This window comes from Pollachius pollachius (assembly GCF_949987615.1).
Source record: "Pollachius pollachius genome assembly, chromosome: 2".
Classification (NCBI taxonomy): domain Eukaryota; kingdom Metazoa; phylum Chordata; class Actinopteri; order Gadiformes; family Gadidae; genus Pollachius; species Pollachius pollachius.
Window position 1 is genome coordinate 42,635,178 of NC_136935.1, and position 14,710 is coordinate 42,649,887.

At 45.5% G+C, this 14,710-nt stretch overlaps 2 protein-coding genes across 2 annotated transcripts in view; both read right to left on the bottom strand.

The window, feature by feature from the left end:
* Nucleotides 1-1,250: 1,250 nt before the first annotated feature.
* alkbh5 (alkB homolog 5, RNA demethylase) lies at nucleotides 1,251-3,472 on the bottom strand. Its single transcript, XM_079758865.1, has 4 exons — nucleotides 2,261-3,472; nucleotides 2,089-2,169; nucleotides 1,848-1,970; nucleotides 1,251-1,703 (listed from the first exon to the last, which is right to left on the bottom strand). Exons 1-4 carry the CDS (start codon nucleotides 2,980-2,982, stop codon nucleotides 1,538-1,540), a joined length of 1,092 nt encoding a protein of 363 aa, XP_079614991.1. The 5' UTR covers nucleotides 2,983-3,472; the 3' UTR covers nucleotides 1,251-1,537.
* An 819-nt stretch (nucleotides 3,473-4,291) lies between these two features.
* The window catches only part of myo15ab (myosin XVAb), a gene marked incomplete at both ends in the record, with an annotated part of 48,740 nt that continues 38,321 nt past the window's right edge, over nucleotides 4,292-14,710 (bottom strand). Inside the window, 22 exon segments of the mRNA XM_079730349.1 lie at nucleotides 4,292-4,393; nucleotides 4,498-4,638; nucleotides 4,849-4,982; nucleotides 5,079-5,212; nucleotides 5,370-5,503; nucleotides 5,768-5,928; nucleotides 6,226-6,322; nucleotides 7,152-7,229; nucleotides 7,322-7,416; nucleotides 7,714-7,844; nucleotides 7,924-8,006; nucleotides 8,107-8,180; nucleotides 8,383-8,455; nucleotides 9,156-9,225; nucleotides 9,545-9,672; nucleotides 10,333-10,538; nucleotides 11,879-11,953; nucleotides 12,104-12,215; nucleotides 12,356-12,497; nucleotides 12,888-13,006; nucleotides 13,263-13,378; nucleotides 13,712-13,787. Coding sequence (XP_079586475.1) covers nucleotides 4,292-4,393; nucleotides 4,498-4,638; nucleotides 4,849-4,982; nucleotides 5,079-5,212; nucleotides 5,370-5,503; nucleotides 5,768-5,928; nucleotides 6,226-6,322; nucleotides 7,152-7,229; nucleotides 7,322-7,416; nucleotides 7,714-7,844; nucleotides 7,924-8,006; nucleotides 8,107-8,180; nucleotides 8,383-8,455; nucleotides 9,156-9,225; nucleotides 9,545-9,672; nucleotides 10,333-10,538; nucleotides 11,879-11,953; nucleotides 12,104-12,215; nucleotides 12,356-12,497; nucleotides 12,888-13,006; nucleotides 13,263-13,378; nucleotides 13,712-13,787 — 2,481 coding nt within the window.

The following is a 14,710-nucleotide window of genomic DNA, read 5'->3' on the forward strand; positions in this document are numbered from 1 at the left end:
TTTTGTTAATTTGAAAAATACACAGAAATATATGCCAAACCTCAGAAATGTATTGCGTTTCATGGCTGAATTGCAAGCCTTGATTGAAAAGGATGTGGTTTACCAACGGCACTCAGAACTGTGCATAGAGGTCACCTTGTAATAATGTGTGCCAGACAATGCTTCTTTTTACATTAGCTGTTCCAACCTTGTTATACTGCCTAAGCGCAATCTAGAACATATCTTATGTCCCGATGGAAAGAAAATATATTAGATTATGGACCAAATGTTCTTCTTACCATACCCAAGAGAAACTATTTGACACATTCCACTTAGAGCTTGAGGAAGTGTTGACATAAACCTCCATGAGGGAACCTTCTGACAGTCCTGATAAAACATACCAATGTGCAGCAACTGTAAGGATATATTATTCAAAAATATCAAATTCAGTGTATCTTTAAAATAACCGGGGCATAAAAAAATCTAGACTTAATTGTGTTTGATCTATTCCCATGGCTCAAACACAATGAGGCATATTAAATAACCTCATAATTTCCGTATATGACATGAACATTTCATATCAATGAATAAAGACCAAACCAGCTTTATTTTCCTGTCTGCCATATCATGTTAGATAAACGAATATGTGAACCTGTGGTAAAGGGAAATTAGCCACCAGACAAGAAATTAATTCAGACAACGCTGCATGATGTGGATCAGACCTGTATATGTGAAAAAAGTAAAGGTTTCTTTCCGCACAAAGGTTCTTCCAATCAAAGTCTTTACAAACATTTTTTTGTACAATATAACAAGATTGAATACACTTCAAGTTATGCTTTGTTGATGTTCATATATATATATATATATATATATATATATATATATTTATATTTATATTGTGGCGACCACGGGTGTGGGCGCCATATTCCAGAGCCGCGGGGATTCTGGGAATTGGGGTTCAGTTGACAGAAGGGTTTTGTTAATTTATTCTGTTAGGTTAAGTGGGGTTAACGGGTTTGGGGTCTTTATTGGTTGTGTGTTAATTATGTGTAGTTCCATTGTTGTGTAATCGCGACTATTAGTGAGAGTGTTGTGTGTGTTGATCAGGTGTGCCGTGTTCTGTAACGTTCGGTGGTTGTTAATAAAGGCAGTCCGTAGTCGTGCGGTGTATGGGGCACAGAACTGCATAATTGGTTCAACCTGGGCTCTCGTCTCTTCCTTCCCATATTCCCCTTAAACTTATGTTAGCTTTTAAGGTCTGTACAACTTGGTTACAAAAAATACATGCCATTTTATTTCCTATGAACATAGAAACAGGATTTATTTTATAACGGAATATTTAACAGTAGAAGAACCGCGCATGACAGTAGCGTATTTGAGTTTCTACTGTGTACAGCAAAGATGCTGACTTAATTTGCCAAAAAGAAACAACCAAACTGATTCAAACTTAAGGAAAAAACAAGGTGACGAGTTTGCCCTTCAGAATAAAATATTTGCATTCACGTTATAAATTCAGTTATAGAAACAAGGGCTGTTGTATGCTGTGGGTCTGTCGAGCCTAATGGCGCCTCATCTTGACTTTGCGTCTCTCTGAACTCTCTTTGTGTTTATCATACTCCTGCCCCCGCCTCCAGTAGTTCTCGGAACTGCTGCTGCTATGGCGACGGTGATGAGAGTGGGAGGGGCGTTGGTTCTCCTCCTTATCCATCTCCAGAACCCTTGGCCTGGTGGACAAAGTACCAAAGCAATGCCATGTTTATAAAACATCAAACTGAAGAAAAAGGTCTTCCAATTACGTTTTTGGCGACCAAACTGAAAATGCCATCTCAAATTGTGAATGTGGTAGACTGAAGGTGACAGGGCTGTACCTGTGAGCCGCGTCCGGGTCTGCTCTGCGTCGGGAGCGCTTGGCTTTCAGGGGGATGGGTCGTTCGGGGGGCAGGGAGCTCAGGGTGCTGTCGACATCCAGGCGAGGCGCGTCAGGTCGGGTCCTGAGAAAAGCGGCAACCACACACACAAATTGGTCTTTGAGAGGTGCATCAATCGACAAGAGCCGGAGCAAGTCCTGATCGGATGAGCAAGTCCTGACAGGATGAGTAGTCTACTCACTTCCTCAGGATGATGACAGCGCGCCTTTCCTTGATGTCCTGTGGCCGGATGCAGTGGGTTATTTCATCGGCAGCGTAGCCGCTGAAGGGAAAAAGAGGGATTCAAAGTCATCTCATGGTTTTTATCGAAAGCCATAGTAGAGAAGACATCATTAGCATGGTGTTTTACCAACCTGAGGACTGTGACACTTCCTCTCCTCACCGGCAGGACCAGCACAGGCTCTGACACCCGGATGGGTTTGAACTGGAACCGGCAGCCGAAGCTAAGGGCACTATCACTGAAGAAGGACACAGACACTATGGGCCTGGCAAAGATGTGCAGGGGGTCAACGTGTGACACAATACAACCTCCCGGCTGGTAGTCATTGATTACTGCACTGTTCACATAGCCCTCTGGAATGATCCCGTCAGACACCAGACGCTTGATGACCAGCTCGTCCACCCAAGCAGGGATGTCGTCCACCTCCCCTTTCCGGTACAGACGTTCCTGGCCAGGTCCACGTTTCTCCAGCTGGGCACCATACGTGTATCCCTCTCCAAAGAAGTACTTGTTTCGGAGAGGTGCCCTGTCTACAGTGTGTTCCCGGTATTGTCCAGCCTCTCCGATGGCCACCACCTCGTCTATTTTATCTTCGATGAGGGCACATTCCTCCAATGAAAATAAGCCCTTCTGTACGATGTCAATCTTAACACGCCGAGCCTCTTGCTCGCGGCTCTCCCGGGTGTCGTCGCTGTGCTCAACAACTTCGTCCTCATCAGACTCTCGGAACTTGCGCTTTCGAACCTTTCCGCTGCCATTTGTTCCGTCCACGTTTTTGTCTTTATACGTCTCCTCCCTGTGCGGGGTCATGGATTTGAGCTTGTCCCTCAGGTCAGAGAATCCAGTGGCTGCCATTCTGTATGGTAAGCGTCTTATGTTGTTTGCAAACAGACAGTTTATGGACTCTTCATTTCAGCCCTTAAACCCGACCTTATTAAACGCAACCTAGCTATATGTCGATGGACATTAGCTGAGATAGCACACGAATATAAGCACACTGCGTCGCATTACTTAAATCAATAGTTCGTGCGAAAAGAGCAGTTTGCGCACTCAATCTATATGTATTGCATGCTATTCTCCTAGTGTAAATTATGTCTATCACATAAGACCAAGACTAATGTTGGCTAGCGGAGCTGTTTTTGCTAGTTGTTACGCTAGCCTGGCTTGATTTCACTGCTAGTGACTGGTAGCACCAATAAACTACGCAGCATTTCACATGACGATTTTGGAATCCAAACCTTAGTTGTGTCTCGATGCTGATTCATGCCGAAGCTACAGAAGAGGAAAGCATTCCTGCAAGACACTTCGTTTTTGGTGTCCTGACTCGTCTCCAAGAGGGCTGAAAATAAACTCGTGTAACCTGCCAGGGATCTGCGCATGCTCAGAAGTAGCCTGTCACTTGGAGCGCCTCTATCAAGTTTCATCAGGCTTGCGAGTTATAAGGAAGGCGATTCATACAATGTGTTTATTTACTTGCATAAAAATATAAAATAAGGAATTGTTTTTAACAAAGTTGATGCAGCGTTTTCTATATTCTATATAAAACACACAGGACATATATAAGAAATATATCCTGTTATATTTTCTTGTTTGAAGTACTTTACAAAAAGACAAATAAATATAATTACACATATAAACGACATGTATACACATGCCATTGCCTTACATGTATAAGCATCAATTTAATTAGAAAAAATAAACTGCTTTTCTCAGTTGTAATTATATAAGATAAGAATCAATATGCTAATGAACTTTCCTTCCTTTTACAACAACAAAACAACATTTTATGAGAACTTCTTCCTTTATAAATGTTAAGGCCATTCAGGTGTAAAAAATGATTACCTTGAAAATAAGTACATAAATACATTATGAATTATAAACAATGCTAGAGGGTTTACACTACTGATGGTATCATAATCAAATAACCTGAATCTATCTTGCAAACTGTTACAAAAGTCACTCTGTAAATTCTACACATGAATAAACACCTGAATAAAACAAGAGGTAGGTCACTTTGTCGATCTTCTTTGATTGATTGATTGATTGATTGATTGATTTTGTCCATACATGCCTGTGAAGTGTGTTTGTGCTGTGAAGTGCATTTATGTGCCTAATGCCTATGTGTGCCTATGGCCTTGTCCGCAGGAGTGGGCGTTGTCATGAGTTACAACATGGTGATTTCACTCGCCGGAAGGGTGAGTCTCTTCTCTCGTAACGACATCATGTTCTCTACTTGCATGGCAATCACCCGACACAACTCCAGGCCCTGTTTAGGTACGCAAAAGATGACAAGTCAAACGAAAAGAAAAGAAAAAACATACAAATTTGCAATTTGAATTTTTCTGTGTCTCCATTGGTGTGCCTCCGAACCTGCTCCAATTGAAGTTGAACCACCCTTGGTGTGTTCATGTCTCCCAGGGTTAGGTCTACATAGGGGTAGCTTGTGCCAGCCGTGGGCCTTTGGGTGCGTGTAGACTGTACCTCCGCCAGAGGGACCACATGAAGGATTTCCTGCACCACAGGCGCACGGCGTTATCACACAACTACAGGCCACACCCCCTCTTGCTCTTTCTTGAAATAGTCTCTTATCTCTTGGACATTGAGCAGGAATTTAATCATTAATTCCACTGTTTACATTTTGTGCGTGTGATTGTTTGTGTGTGTGTGTGTGTGTGTGTGTGTGTGTGTGTGTGTGTGTGTGTGCGGGCGGTGTTCCCTTACATGCGTGTCCTTGTGCAGAAAGTGGAGGCCATGTTGATTGACAGCGAGAATACAAGGGGCGTACAAAGACGTGGAGCTACTGCTCTGGATGTAGAAGAAGGATGAGCCGAACATGGGGAAGGCGCTGACCAGCCCTGAACGACAATGTAAATAAAAACACAGAGCTTATCGAAACGGAAAGCACCCTGAACGTTGCACCCGATGTCTGTCGATGCCTGTCGGTCTCTTACCCAGGTACTGCGCTCGGGCCTGGTGCGCGCTTAGCGACTGCACTTGCTGCATATGCTGTGTCACCATAGTAACCCACTGCTGGGGCGGCTGCTTTCCAAAAAGAGGTGGGGGGATGTATTCCGACAATTCATGGCTACGGTATCAGGGATGCAGTGAATGGGAAAAATAATCAGAGGTTAAACAGGGAATCACATCTGAGGATGAGAGATACGCTTGAATTCTAGAGTTTTGCGGAAATGCTGCAGATATCTGCCCGCTCCTCGACTACTGTGTATTGTCTGAGCTCGTACATGCTGGGGATGAAGATTATGTCCTTGGCTCTGTGCTGCAGGGAGGCTAATTTGGAGATCTGGTGGAACTGCTGATCGCTTACTTTCCCCCGGGGAAGCACATTTAAAAGGCCTTTGCGGTAGTCGGGCAGGACCTAGGCAGAAAGGCAAAAATCCCCAACACACACGCAGACGCACATACACACACGCACACACACACACACACACACACACACACACACACACACACACACACACACACACACACACACACACACACACACACACACACACACACAAATACACAGACACATGCATACAATAATAATAATTATTACCAACAGCACAAGCCAGCGTAATGACGAGTGCCCTAGCCTGGTGACAGAACCTTCTCGACGTTGCAGCCTGTGGCGCGGTACCTGGTTGTAGTGCATGGACACAGAGAGCTCATTGTCAAACTTGAGCGGCTGGGTCCAGACGACCCGGCGGAACCAGAAGCTGTAGTTGCTGTCCACCTCCTCTGCCTCCGTGGCGATGTCCAGGACGTACTCTTGCTTATTCAGAGGACGCACGTTCTGACCTGGACACAGTACGCACACACACACATGCACACACACGCACCCAGACAATAGAAAATGAATTAAGTTTGATGTATCCAGCATGTTTGTATGTGTGCATTTGTGTCTGCATGTGTTTTTATATGTGCGTTTATAACAGTATGTGTTGTGTGTGTTTTAACGTTTGTGTTATCTATGTTTATATGTGTGGGTGTGTTCGTTGTGTGTGTGTGTGTGTGTGTGTGTGTGTGTGTGTGTGTGCTTGTGAGTTGTGAGTGTGAGCTTATAAAAGTCCAGTGTCTAATCCCTGTGTGTGGTACCTCTACTGGTGACCAGGAACACAGTGTATTCATCCATAACCTCTAGCCGGTGCAGGCCCATTTCGTAACACAGCTCCTCGATCACGTCCAGAGCCACCTGGAATATACAGGAGCTTTAAAGGTCACCTGCAGTCCTCCCCTCTGTTGCACAGCTCCCTTTAAGCAGTGCCCAGCCGACCCCATGGTACTATGACATTAATGCATTCAGTTTGGAGCCACTAGCATACATTTTTCAGGCCCCTCCTGAAATTCAAATTGGCAAAAGATGATTCTGAAGCGCTTACCCTGTTCACCTTGACATTAAATATTTATTCAAGAAGGGAGCATAAGGTCTGGCAATGCTTTTTAAATATAACTGATGCACAAAATCCATTCATCAAAACACATCACATCAAGCCATCTGTCACTGTCATTCGGTTAGTTAGTTTATCTGCAAACCGCCAAACTTGGTTGTGTGTTGCAAGGTAATTTATACGAACAGTTGATTTATCTTCACTTGGAGGGATGACAAAATGAAACTAGCCTTAGGGCCAGGAGAGGATTGATGCATGTTTGTTGGGTACCATTCCAAAGTAAAAGTACCCGAGGGCTTGAGCAGGATGCTCAATCACAGGGTGCGTCCCTGTACCTAGGAAGCTTCCTATTGCTCTGAATTCTTACTTTGAATATTCCTATACACCTTTTTTGAAAAGTTGATATAAAGTTTAATCCAATAAGCATCATATGGTTTGAAGTTGGGACAAGCCCACACTGTCAAGAACCCCAAGAGCCATCTATACAGGAACAACCTTATAACAGGTGAGAGAGGGAGGGAGGGATGGGAGAATAATAGAGAGCTAGCACGAGAGAGTCAACAAGAGGGTCAGCAAGAGAGAGAGAGAGTCAGCAAGAGAGAGAGAGAGAGAGAGAGAGAGATTTACACTCACAGAGCATGTCTTGATCTTTTGGTGACGCTCAATACCTCCTGGCAAGAGAAACAGCTGTCGCTTGGAGCTCCGTCCAGCCTGACAAATGTAGACACACACAAACACATTTTAGAACTGCAGTTTATGAATGCAATCGAAGTAGACAATGGACTGAAGCGAGGATTACTGACCACCATAGCCTTCAGCTCCATGCTGTTTGGAGGGATCACGCGCCCTCCATATTGAAACGTCTTTTTCAGGTTCTGCTCACAGGCCTTAGCAATACCTGTCAACACATTACGCTTTTGTTAGGCACAAGCCTAGGCACAAGCCAGACAGAGATTGTACTTATTGTCAATGACTGTGTATGGAAAAGAAGCAGATAAAAAGCAGGGAAAAAAATAATGTGTGTCCATGACAGAGAGTTAGTCCCAGGTAGTGGTTTGTGATGTGATGTCGACAGATGTTGACAGTTTAACCTTTTAGACCACAGCATCTCAGAAATCCACACTATTATTGAAAGCTGGTGAAAGTAGTACAAAAAAAGCATGTTTTGATAATTGAATAAGTGTAAGAGGCGCACCCTGAAACAGCACTCCGGCACTGAGGTAGGCGTGCTGAAGGTACTTGAAGAGGAAAGGCTTCAGGACCTCTGAGCAGCGATGGAACGCCGTCAGGATGTACAACAGCCTCCAGCCTCTCTGGCAACTGTCCCTGGACCACACATCACACGTTCACACATCAAGCACAGACGTGTGCATCCACAAATGCCAGGTTCAGACGGCATACGTACGGTTTAGAGCTGGTGTTAGCGGTAAGTTGCTTGAGGACCTGGCAGTAAGCCTCATCCTTCATCAGACTGAACTCGCCAATAAGCTGAGGGAGGGTAATTGGGGACATGGAAGACAGCAACGTTATAGGTAAGACGGCTGGACTGCAACACACACAGCGCCTTTTTGCATCGTAGATCGTTTACCTTGAGGAATGTGCTGACCACCTCCTGCTCTGAAAGACCTTTGATTGGATGGTCCCCCATGAAGCGCATCACGGCTGAACGCATGGCCAGCGTATACAGACCCATGTACACGTAAACACACACGCAGGCATGTACGCATGCACAGGCACGCACCCACAAAAACACACACACACACAGACAAATAAGTATACATTTTTGTTGAATCTTTCAACAAAGAATGGACAGGGTAGTACAACATAAAAGATTGATGTGTGTGCAGGGTGTTTGATGACATACACAGGAAGAGATCCGCTGCCACTCTGTTCAAGGCGGGGTCAGTGAACTCTATCAGAGACTGGGTAAGCGGTGTCTAGACAGAGAGAGAACCCACTCTGAACGGCCGGAGATACAGCTTCACACACAAGGCTCTCTGCACAGCCGCAACAACATTGGTGAGTGTGGATGTGTGGGTGGTCAAGGCCCGTAGGGAGGAGGTAGGTGGGGGCGTGGCTCTCGGGAAACGAGGAGAAGACGGGTGATTTTGTGGCAGCTGTTGTTAATGTGCGATATCATCTTCTTGTTGAAATACGGCTGCATCGATTCTGTTGGTATAACAGTAACAGGAGCCCTGCTGCTCTGAATCCTGTGTCTGCTTGCTTCATTAGAGTTAGTTTATGGGTGGTACAATGGGACTTCTCTGTGTCAGCAGAGTGGTTAGGGTTTGAACCCTTATCCCCGCAGTCTACTTGTAGGCTTTGAGCAAGATACCTAACCAGGTATGTATAATACTATGTATCTATAAAATAATATTAAAGTAAATATGGATAAAATCGTCAGCTCAATTGCAAATAGTATAATTTCTTAGAGCAGTATTGGTTGATGGTCGGGTGTGTCGCAGGTGATTCTGTAACTTTTCAGTCAATCCCGGGTTATGCATGCAGAGCACGTCTGTAACCTGTAGAGGGAGTCCTCCACAATGCAAAACAATCTAAAAGTGGTGTCGGTGCTTGGTTCTCCTTTAAGACCTGCAGCCACTGGTCTGTGTGGGTTACTGTGAGGCAGACAGTTACCTTGGAGAACTTGATCATCTCAGACGGCTCTCTGGGAGCCATGGTCTTGCCCCTGCTCTTCAGGGAGTCACTGAGAGGCACATAGGGGCTGTTAAGTGTCGCAGTAAATAGAATAAAACAGGATGTTTGGGCGTGGGTGTGTAGGTTTATGTGTATGCGTATGTGTATATGTGTGTGTACGTGTGTGTGCGTGTGTGTGTGTGTGTGTGTGTGTGTATGTGTGTATGTATGTATGAGTGTGTGTAACTGATGCATATGTGTTTGCACGTGTCTATCTCTTTATGTGTATGCTTGTGTTGCTGTGTGTATTTGCATCTACGCCCGTGTGTGTGTGTTGGTTTGTGTGACTGTGTGTTTGCGTGTTTGTGTTTTTGCTTGCAGTGGTCTACCTCTTTCCTTGCGTGCCCTGTCTGAAGAAGTTCTTGGCAAACTCAACCATGTCATATTTGCTGTCTTGCAGGAGACTATCGTATGTATCTCCCTCGCCACGGAGATCAAACTCCTCAAGTGACACCCTCTGAAATTGAAAAATAAACACACCGGAAAGGAAACTCTTAAGTAAAGTTTGGCGCATTTAAGCTGGATGTGTGTTAATGTTGTGTGTGAGTATGTGTGTATGTGTCTGTGTGTGCATGTGTAAGTGTTTTTTTTTTTGCGTATGTATGTATGTATGTGTGTATGGCTATTAGACGCAGTCAATATGTTTGCAGTACCTCTAAGACCTGATCAATGTGTGTGTGTGTGTATGTATGAGTGTGTGTTTGTGGGTTTTCTATAAGTGTCAGTGAGTTTTGTTTTTGTGTGTATGTGTTGTATGTCTATGAGTGTGTGTATGTGTGTATTGCTATTAGACACATTCATTACGTTTGCAGTACCTCTAAAACCTGGTTAATGTGTGTGAGTGTGTGTTTTTGTGTTAGTGTAAGTCTGTTTGGTTTGTGTGTGTGTATGTTTGTCTATGAATGTGTGAAAGTGTGCATGGCTATTACATCCACTCATTACGTTGGCAGTATCTCTAAGAACGTTTCAATGTGAGTGAGTGAGTGAGTGAGTGAGTGAGTGAGTGAGTGAGTGAGTATGGCTATTACATCCAGTCATTATGTTCGCAGTATCCCTAAGACGGTGTCAATGTGTGTGTGTGTGTGTGTGCGTGCGTGCGTGCGTGCGTGTGTATCACCTCTAACGTCGGGTCTATCTCATGGGCGGCCATGGTGGACGCCACGGCGACGGCCATGGCCGACGACACGGCGAACTGCCCTGCCCCTCCCCGGGGTTCCGCCGTGCGGTTCAGCGGGACGGACAGGAAGTCGGGCGCGGCCACGGGGCGGACGCACTCCACGGGGAAGGCAGCGGAGCGGCCGTGCACTGCGCCGAACTTCCACCCTGGAGCGCCAAACACGAGTCACGTGATCCACGCAAAACACATGTCATGGGAAGGCCTCGTTCCTACCAAGGGTCTTCAGTCAAGACTTCAATCCCAGATTCACCGCAGTGCGGTCAGGCTGCAGTGCGGTCACACCGCAGTGCGGTCACACCGCAGTGCAGTCACACCAGGCATGACAGTATCATGTGTAGTCATTGAATGAAGCCCACTTGTGATTACAGTTCAATCCACCACTGCTCCAGTGCTGCCATGGTTCAAAGTGATCTCCAAGAGCAACCCTGTTGGCTGATGATAAAACTATCTATAGTCTAACTATCTATACCTATAGTCTGCTTTACGTAGCTAGATACCTATAGATACCTCTTCAAAGGACGTTTCCTTTTATTTAAAACAAGAAGGGATGAACTACTTAAGAGGTATGATGCAAACATTTGTTCTGACTTTTGAATGAGTTGAGTGATGGTACTTCCTCAAGGTGTTGATGAATGATCGACACCTTGACATGAGCTGATCACATGTCATGATTATACCTATCATCACATGTGATCATCTCATGTCATGATATCATGTCATGATAGGTAGTGTAGCCACATCCTTCATGTATCCTGTTCCTTATATTTGTTTAATATAGTTACATTGAACAAATAGGTACATCAGTCTTTGAATGACACATTCAAGTCAAAGATATTATGCACACAAATACAACTGTGCAAACATTACACGGATACAAGGAGGAATAAAATGTTGTAAGGAAATTGTTTTTGACATTGAATTGGCCGTATAGTGATTTTGATTCAATGGATGTGTACCTTGTTCCAACTTACCCAAAGAAGACCGTTTATTACTTTAACTCTGTGGAAAAGCTATACTTAAATCTAGTGTCCCTGAGTGCATATGTAAGAAATACAACATTTATTGGAATATAATGGACGACAGAGCCGGTGATTCAGCGGTTGATTAACTCCTCCTAAGTTCATTATTTCCCAATAACGGGACACCCCGGAATGGTTTATTCCCCTAACACCGCAGTTACCAGCAGTGGTAAGACATTAGTGCCTTTCATCTATAACGTTATTGGTTTTCTATCGACTTAATGAACTGAAATTAAAATATCCTTCTGCCGTGCTTTGAGAATATAGTATATGTTTTGTCAAGAAAACAAAGGATGGTTTTATCTCAGTGTAGTTGTGAATGTGTTAGGGTAATGCACACACTCAAAACATTATCAGTATTTACCAAAACTGTGGTACAAACGTATGCATCTGTTCCTAGCAATCGTCCAGACATTCCCATGTCTCTTTGTGACCCCAAAATAACAAGAAATCCACCTCATACTCACCAAACTCCTGAGTATCTCTCTTCATTTCCTCCAGGAACACCACCTTCTTCCTCACCACACATCCATAGCTGAACCCTGGAGCAAACAAACACACACACAAACACAAACACACTCGCTGATATACAGCGCGTACACGTGCTCGGCAGGCCGTGAAACACAGCCCTGGCCTCCTGTGTAACGGAGCGCGAGAAGGCGTCACGCTCCTCATGCCTCGCGCCGCCTCACCCTTCTCCAGGCCGTCCATCACTTGCACCCTGATGATGTCGCCTTTGTGGAAACTGAGGCGCGAGTGATCGTCCGTCACGAAGTTCCTCTCGGCTATCACGTAGTCCGAGTCCTGGTGGAAGGGGGGGAGATGGAATGAGAAAGGAGGGATGGAGTGGGATGCTTCAGTGGACACCGGAGGGCCTCACGGGTCACCAGCTGTCGAGCGCCGCGCGGGCGTCTCGGTTTATCCTGAGGGCGGCGAGAGTGTACCTGCTTGATCTCGGTGATGAAGGTGTCGATGAGGTGCTTGACCTGCGGGGCCTTGGCCGAGAACAGGATCAGCTTCTCGTTGGTGAGGTTGAACTCCAGCATGTTCTCCGAGGGGATGGTGACGAACAGGATGTCTGCGTAGCTGCGCGAGAGAAGAGAGTGAGAACCGAGCAACCTCGTATGAGTGTGGATCTGTGGGGACGTGGCGGCTTGAGGATGGACTTGTGGTTAGGGTGTTCGACTCCATGTGGAAAGGTACTGGGTTTGATCCCCAATGTCAGCCTCACTTTTACCTGCTCCTTCATTGGAGTCGATTTCAGTACAAGCAGCCTTGGATGAAAGATTCAGCAATAATATGGATTATTACCCCACACATACACACAGTGTCCAAATGCAATATTCATGAGAAAGTTTGAGCAACTTTATCTGAAATGTCAACATTCTTCTTACATGAGGGTGATCTTTAGTGACCCCTATTTGAATAGGGGAGGTCCTGACGTGACTAGGGTGTAAAACATCCCTGTGTACGTACGTGTACGGCCGCAGTACTCTGAAGTAGTCTGGCGCCACCGCGCTGCTCTTGACCGTTTTTAACAGCTTGATACCACTGTGGGATACGGACAACAGCTGCACTCCTGTTCCCACACTGCCCTGCACACACACACACACACACACACACACACACACACACGCGCACACACACACACGCACACATACACACACGCGCACACACGTAGGCACAAACACTCACACACACACACGAACACAGACACAAAACACATTAATGTGAGTGTGAGATAAAGAAAATTGCTGCAGTTATCGTTGTGTAGATCGGACCCACATACTTCCCCACACACACACACGCACACACACACACACACACACACACACACAAACACACACTCACTGAAGCAGGAAAGAGGCGAGAGAAGTAGATCTCCCAGGTCTCTCTGGCTGCCTTGACGACCGTCTTCTTCACACTGTCATCAACGGGGTCCATGTTCTGTTGGATTCTGTGTTTAACTGTAATTCACACAAACACACACACAAACACACATGCATGCACGCAGAAACACACACACAGGCTTCCATTCCCACACACACACACGCGCGCGCGCGCAAAACACACACACACACACAGGCACCCATCCACACATACATACAAACACCCCCCCCCCCACACACACACACACACACACACACACACGCAAAACACACACATACACACACACACAGGCTCCCATCCACACACACACCCACACACAAACACACACACAGGCACACATGTCTATGAATGCATGGAAAGCGGAGGAGACGCGCTGGATGGCGGTGTGGCGATGGGGAGAGCCGTCTTACCGAACAGGGCCTTCATCTTTTGCCTTTCATCCCGCGTGATGCGAACGCACGCCTCTGACAGAGTGTCATTCACAATCTGCAGGAGACGCGGGCGGAAGAGCGCAGCCCGGGCAGAACCACGGCAGAGCAGAAGGTGACAGGAAGGGAGAGCGGGAGAGAGGCGACGGGGAAGACAGAGGGTGAGACAGGGGGAGAGACAGGGCAACACATTTGATATGAAGCCTGAGCTTCAGATGAGAAGCTCTCGGCCCTGAATTATTAAGGGTCATTATGGAATTATTAAGAGCGTGTGTCAAGCTAGAACAAAAAAAGTGATCATTGGAGTTATGTTCGAGTGAATTACCGTATTTCCCGCACTATAACGCGCACCGGATTATAAAGCGCACCTTCAATGAATGACCTATTTTAGAACTTTTTTCATAAATAGGGTGCACCGGATTATAAGGCGCATAGCATAGAAGATACTGCAGTCAAACGTTTGACTGGGGATGCGTTATGCATCCACTAGATAGAGCTGTGCTAATTGTATAGCTCGTCACGCACAACGCAACTGTGAGGACGAGTTGCTGCATTTAGCAGATATAAAACTGGAACCTTTATGACAAAAAAGTAAAACACAATTACGCAGTTCCAAACCTTAGATTTTTTAAATATCTTGCAAACGTGAATGATACAAAGTAGAGCATCGCACCCTCGAATCTTGTAGTGTGGCCAGTCTTCCGCCCGATTTCCTGGCTCTGTGATCGTATAGTGTGACCTTCCGTGAGTAAGCGCAGTAAAATGCTGTGTGCACTGACTACGATAGCCGTAATGCTGCAAGCGGTGTGGCTTTATCGTAGTCGTAGTGAAACATTTTATTATTATTAAATTGTTTTTATTGGTTTTTCATACTGAAACATTTTGACAGAGCGCCGTTTACAACCAGTATGGATCAACCAATTGATCCATATATAAGGCGCTCCGGATTATAAGGCGCACTGTCGTTTTTTGAGAAAATTA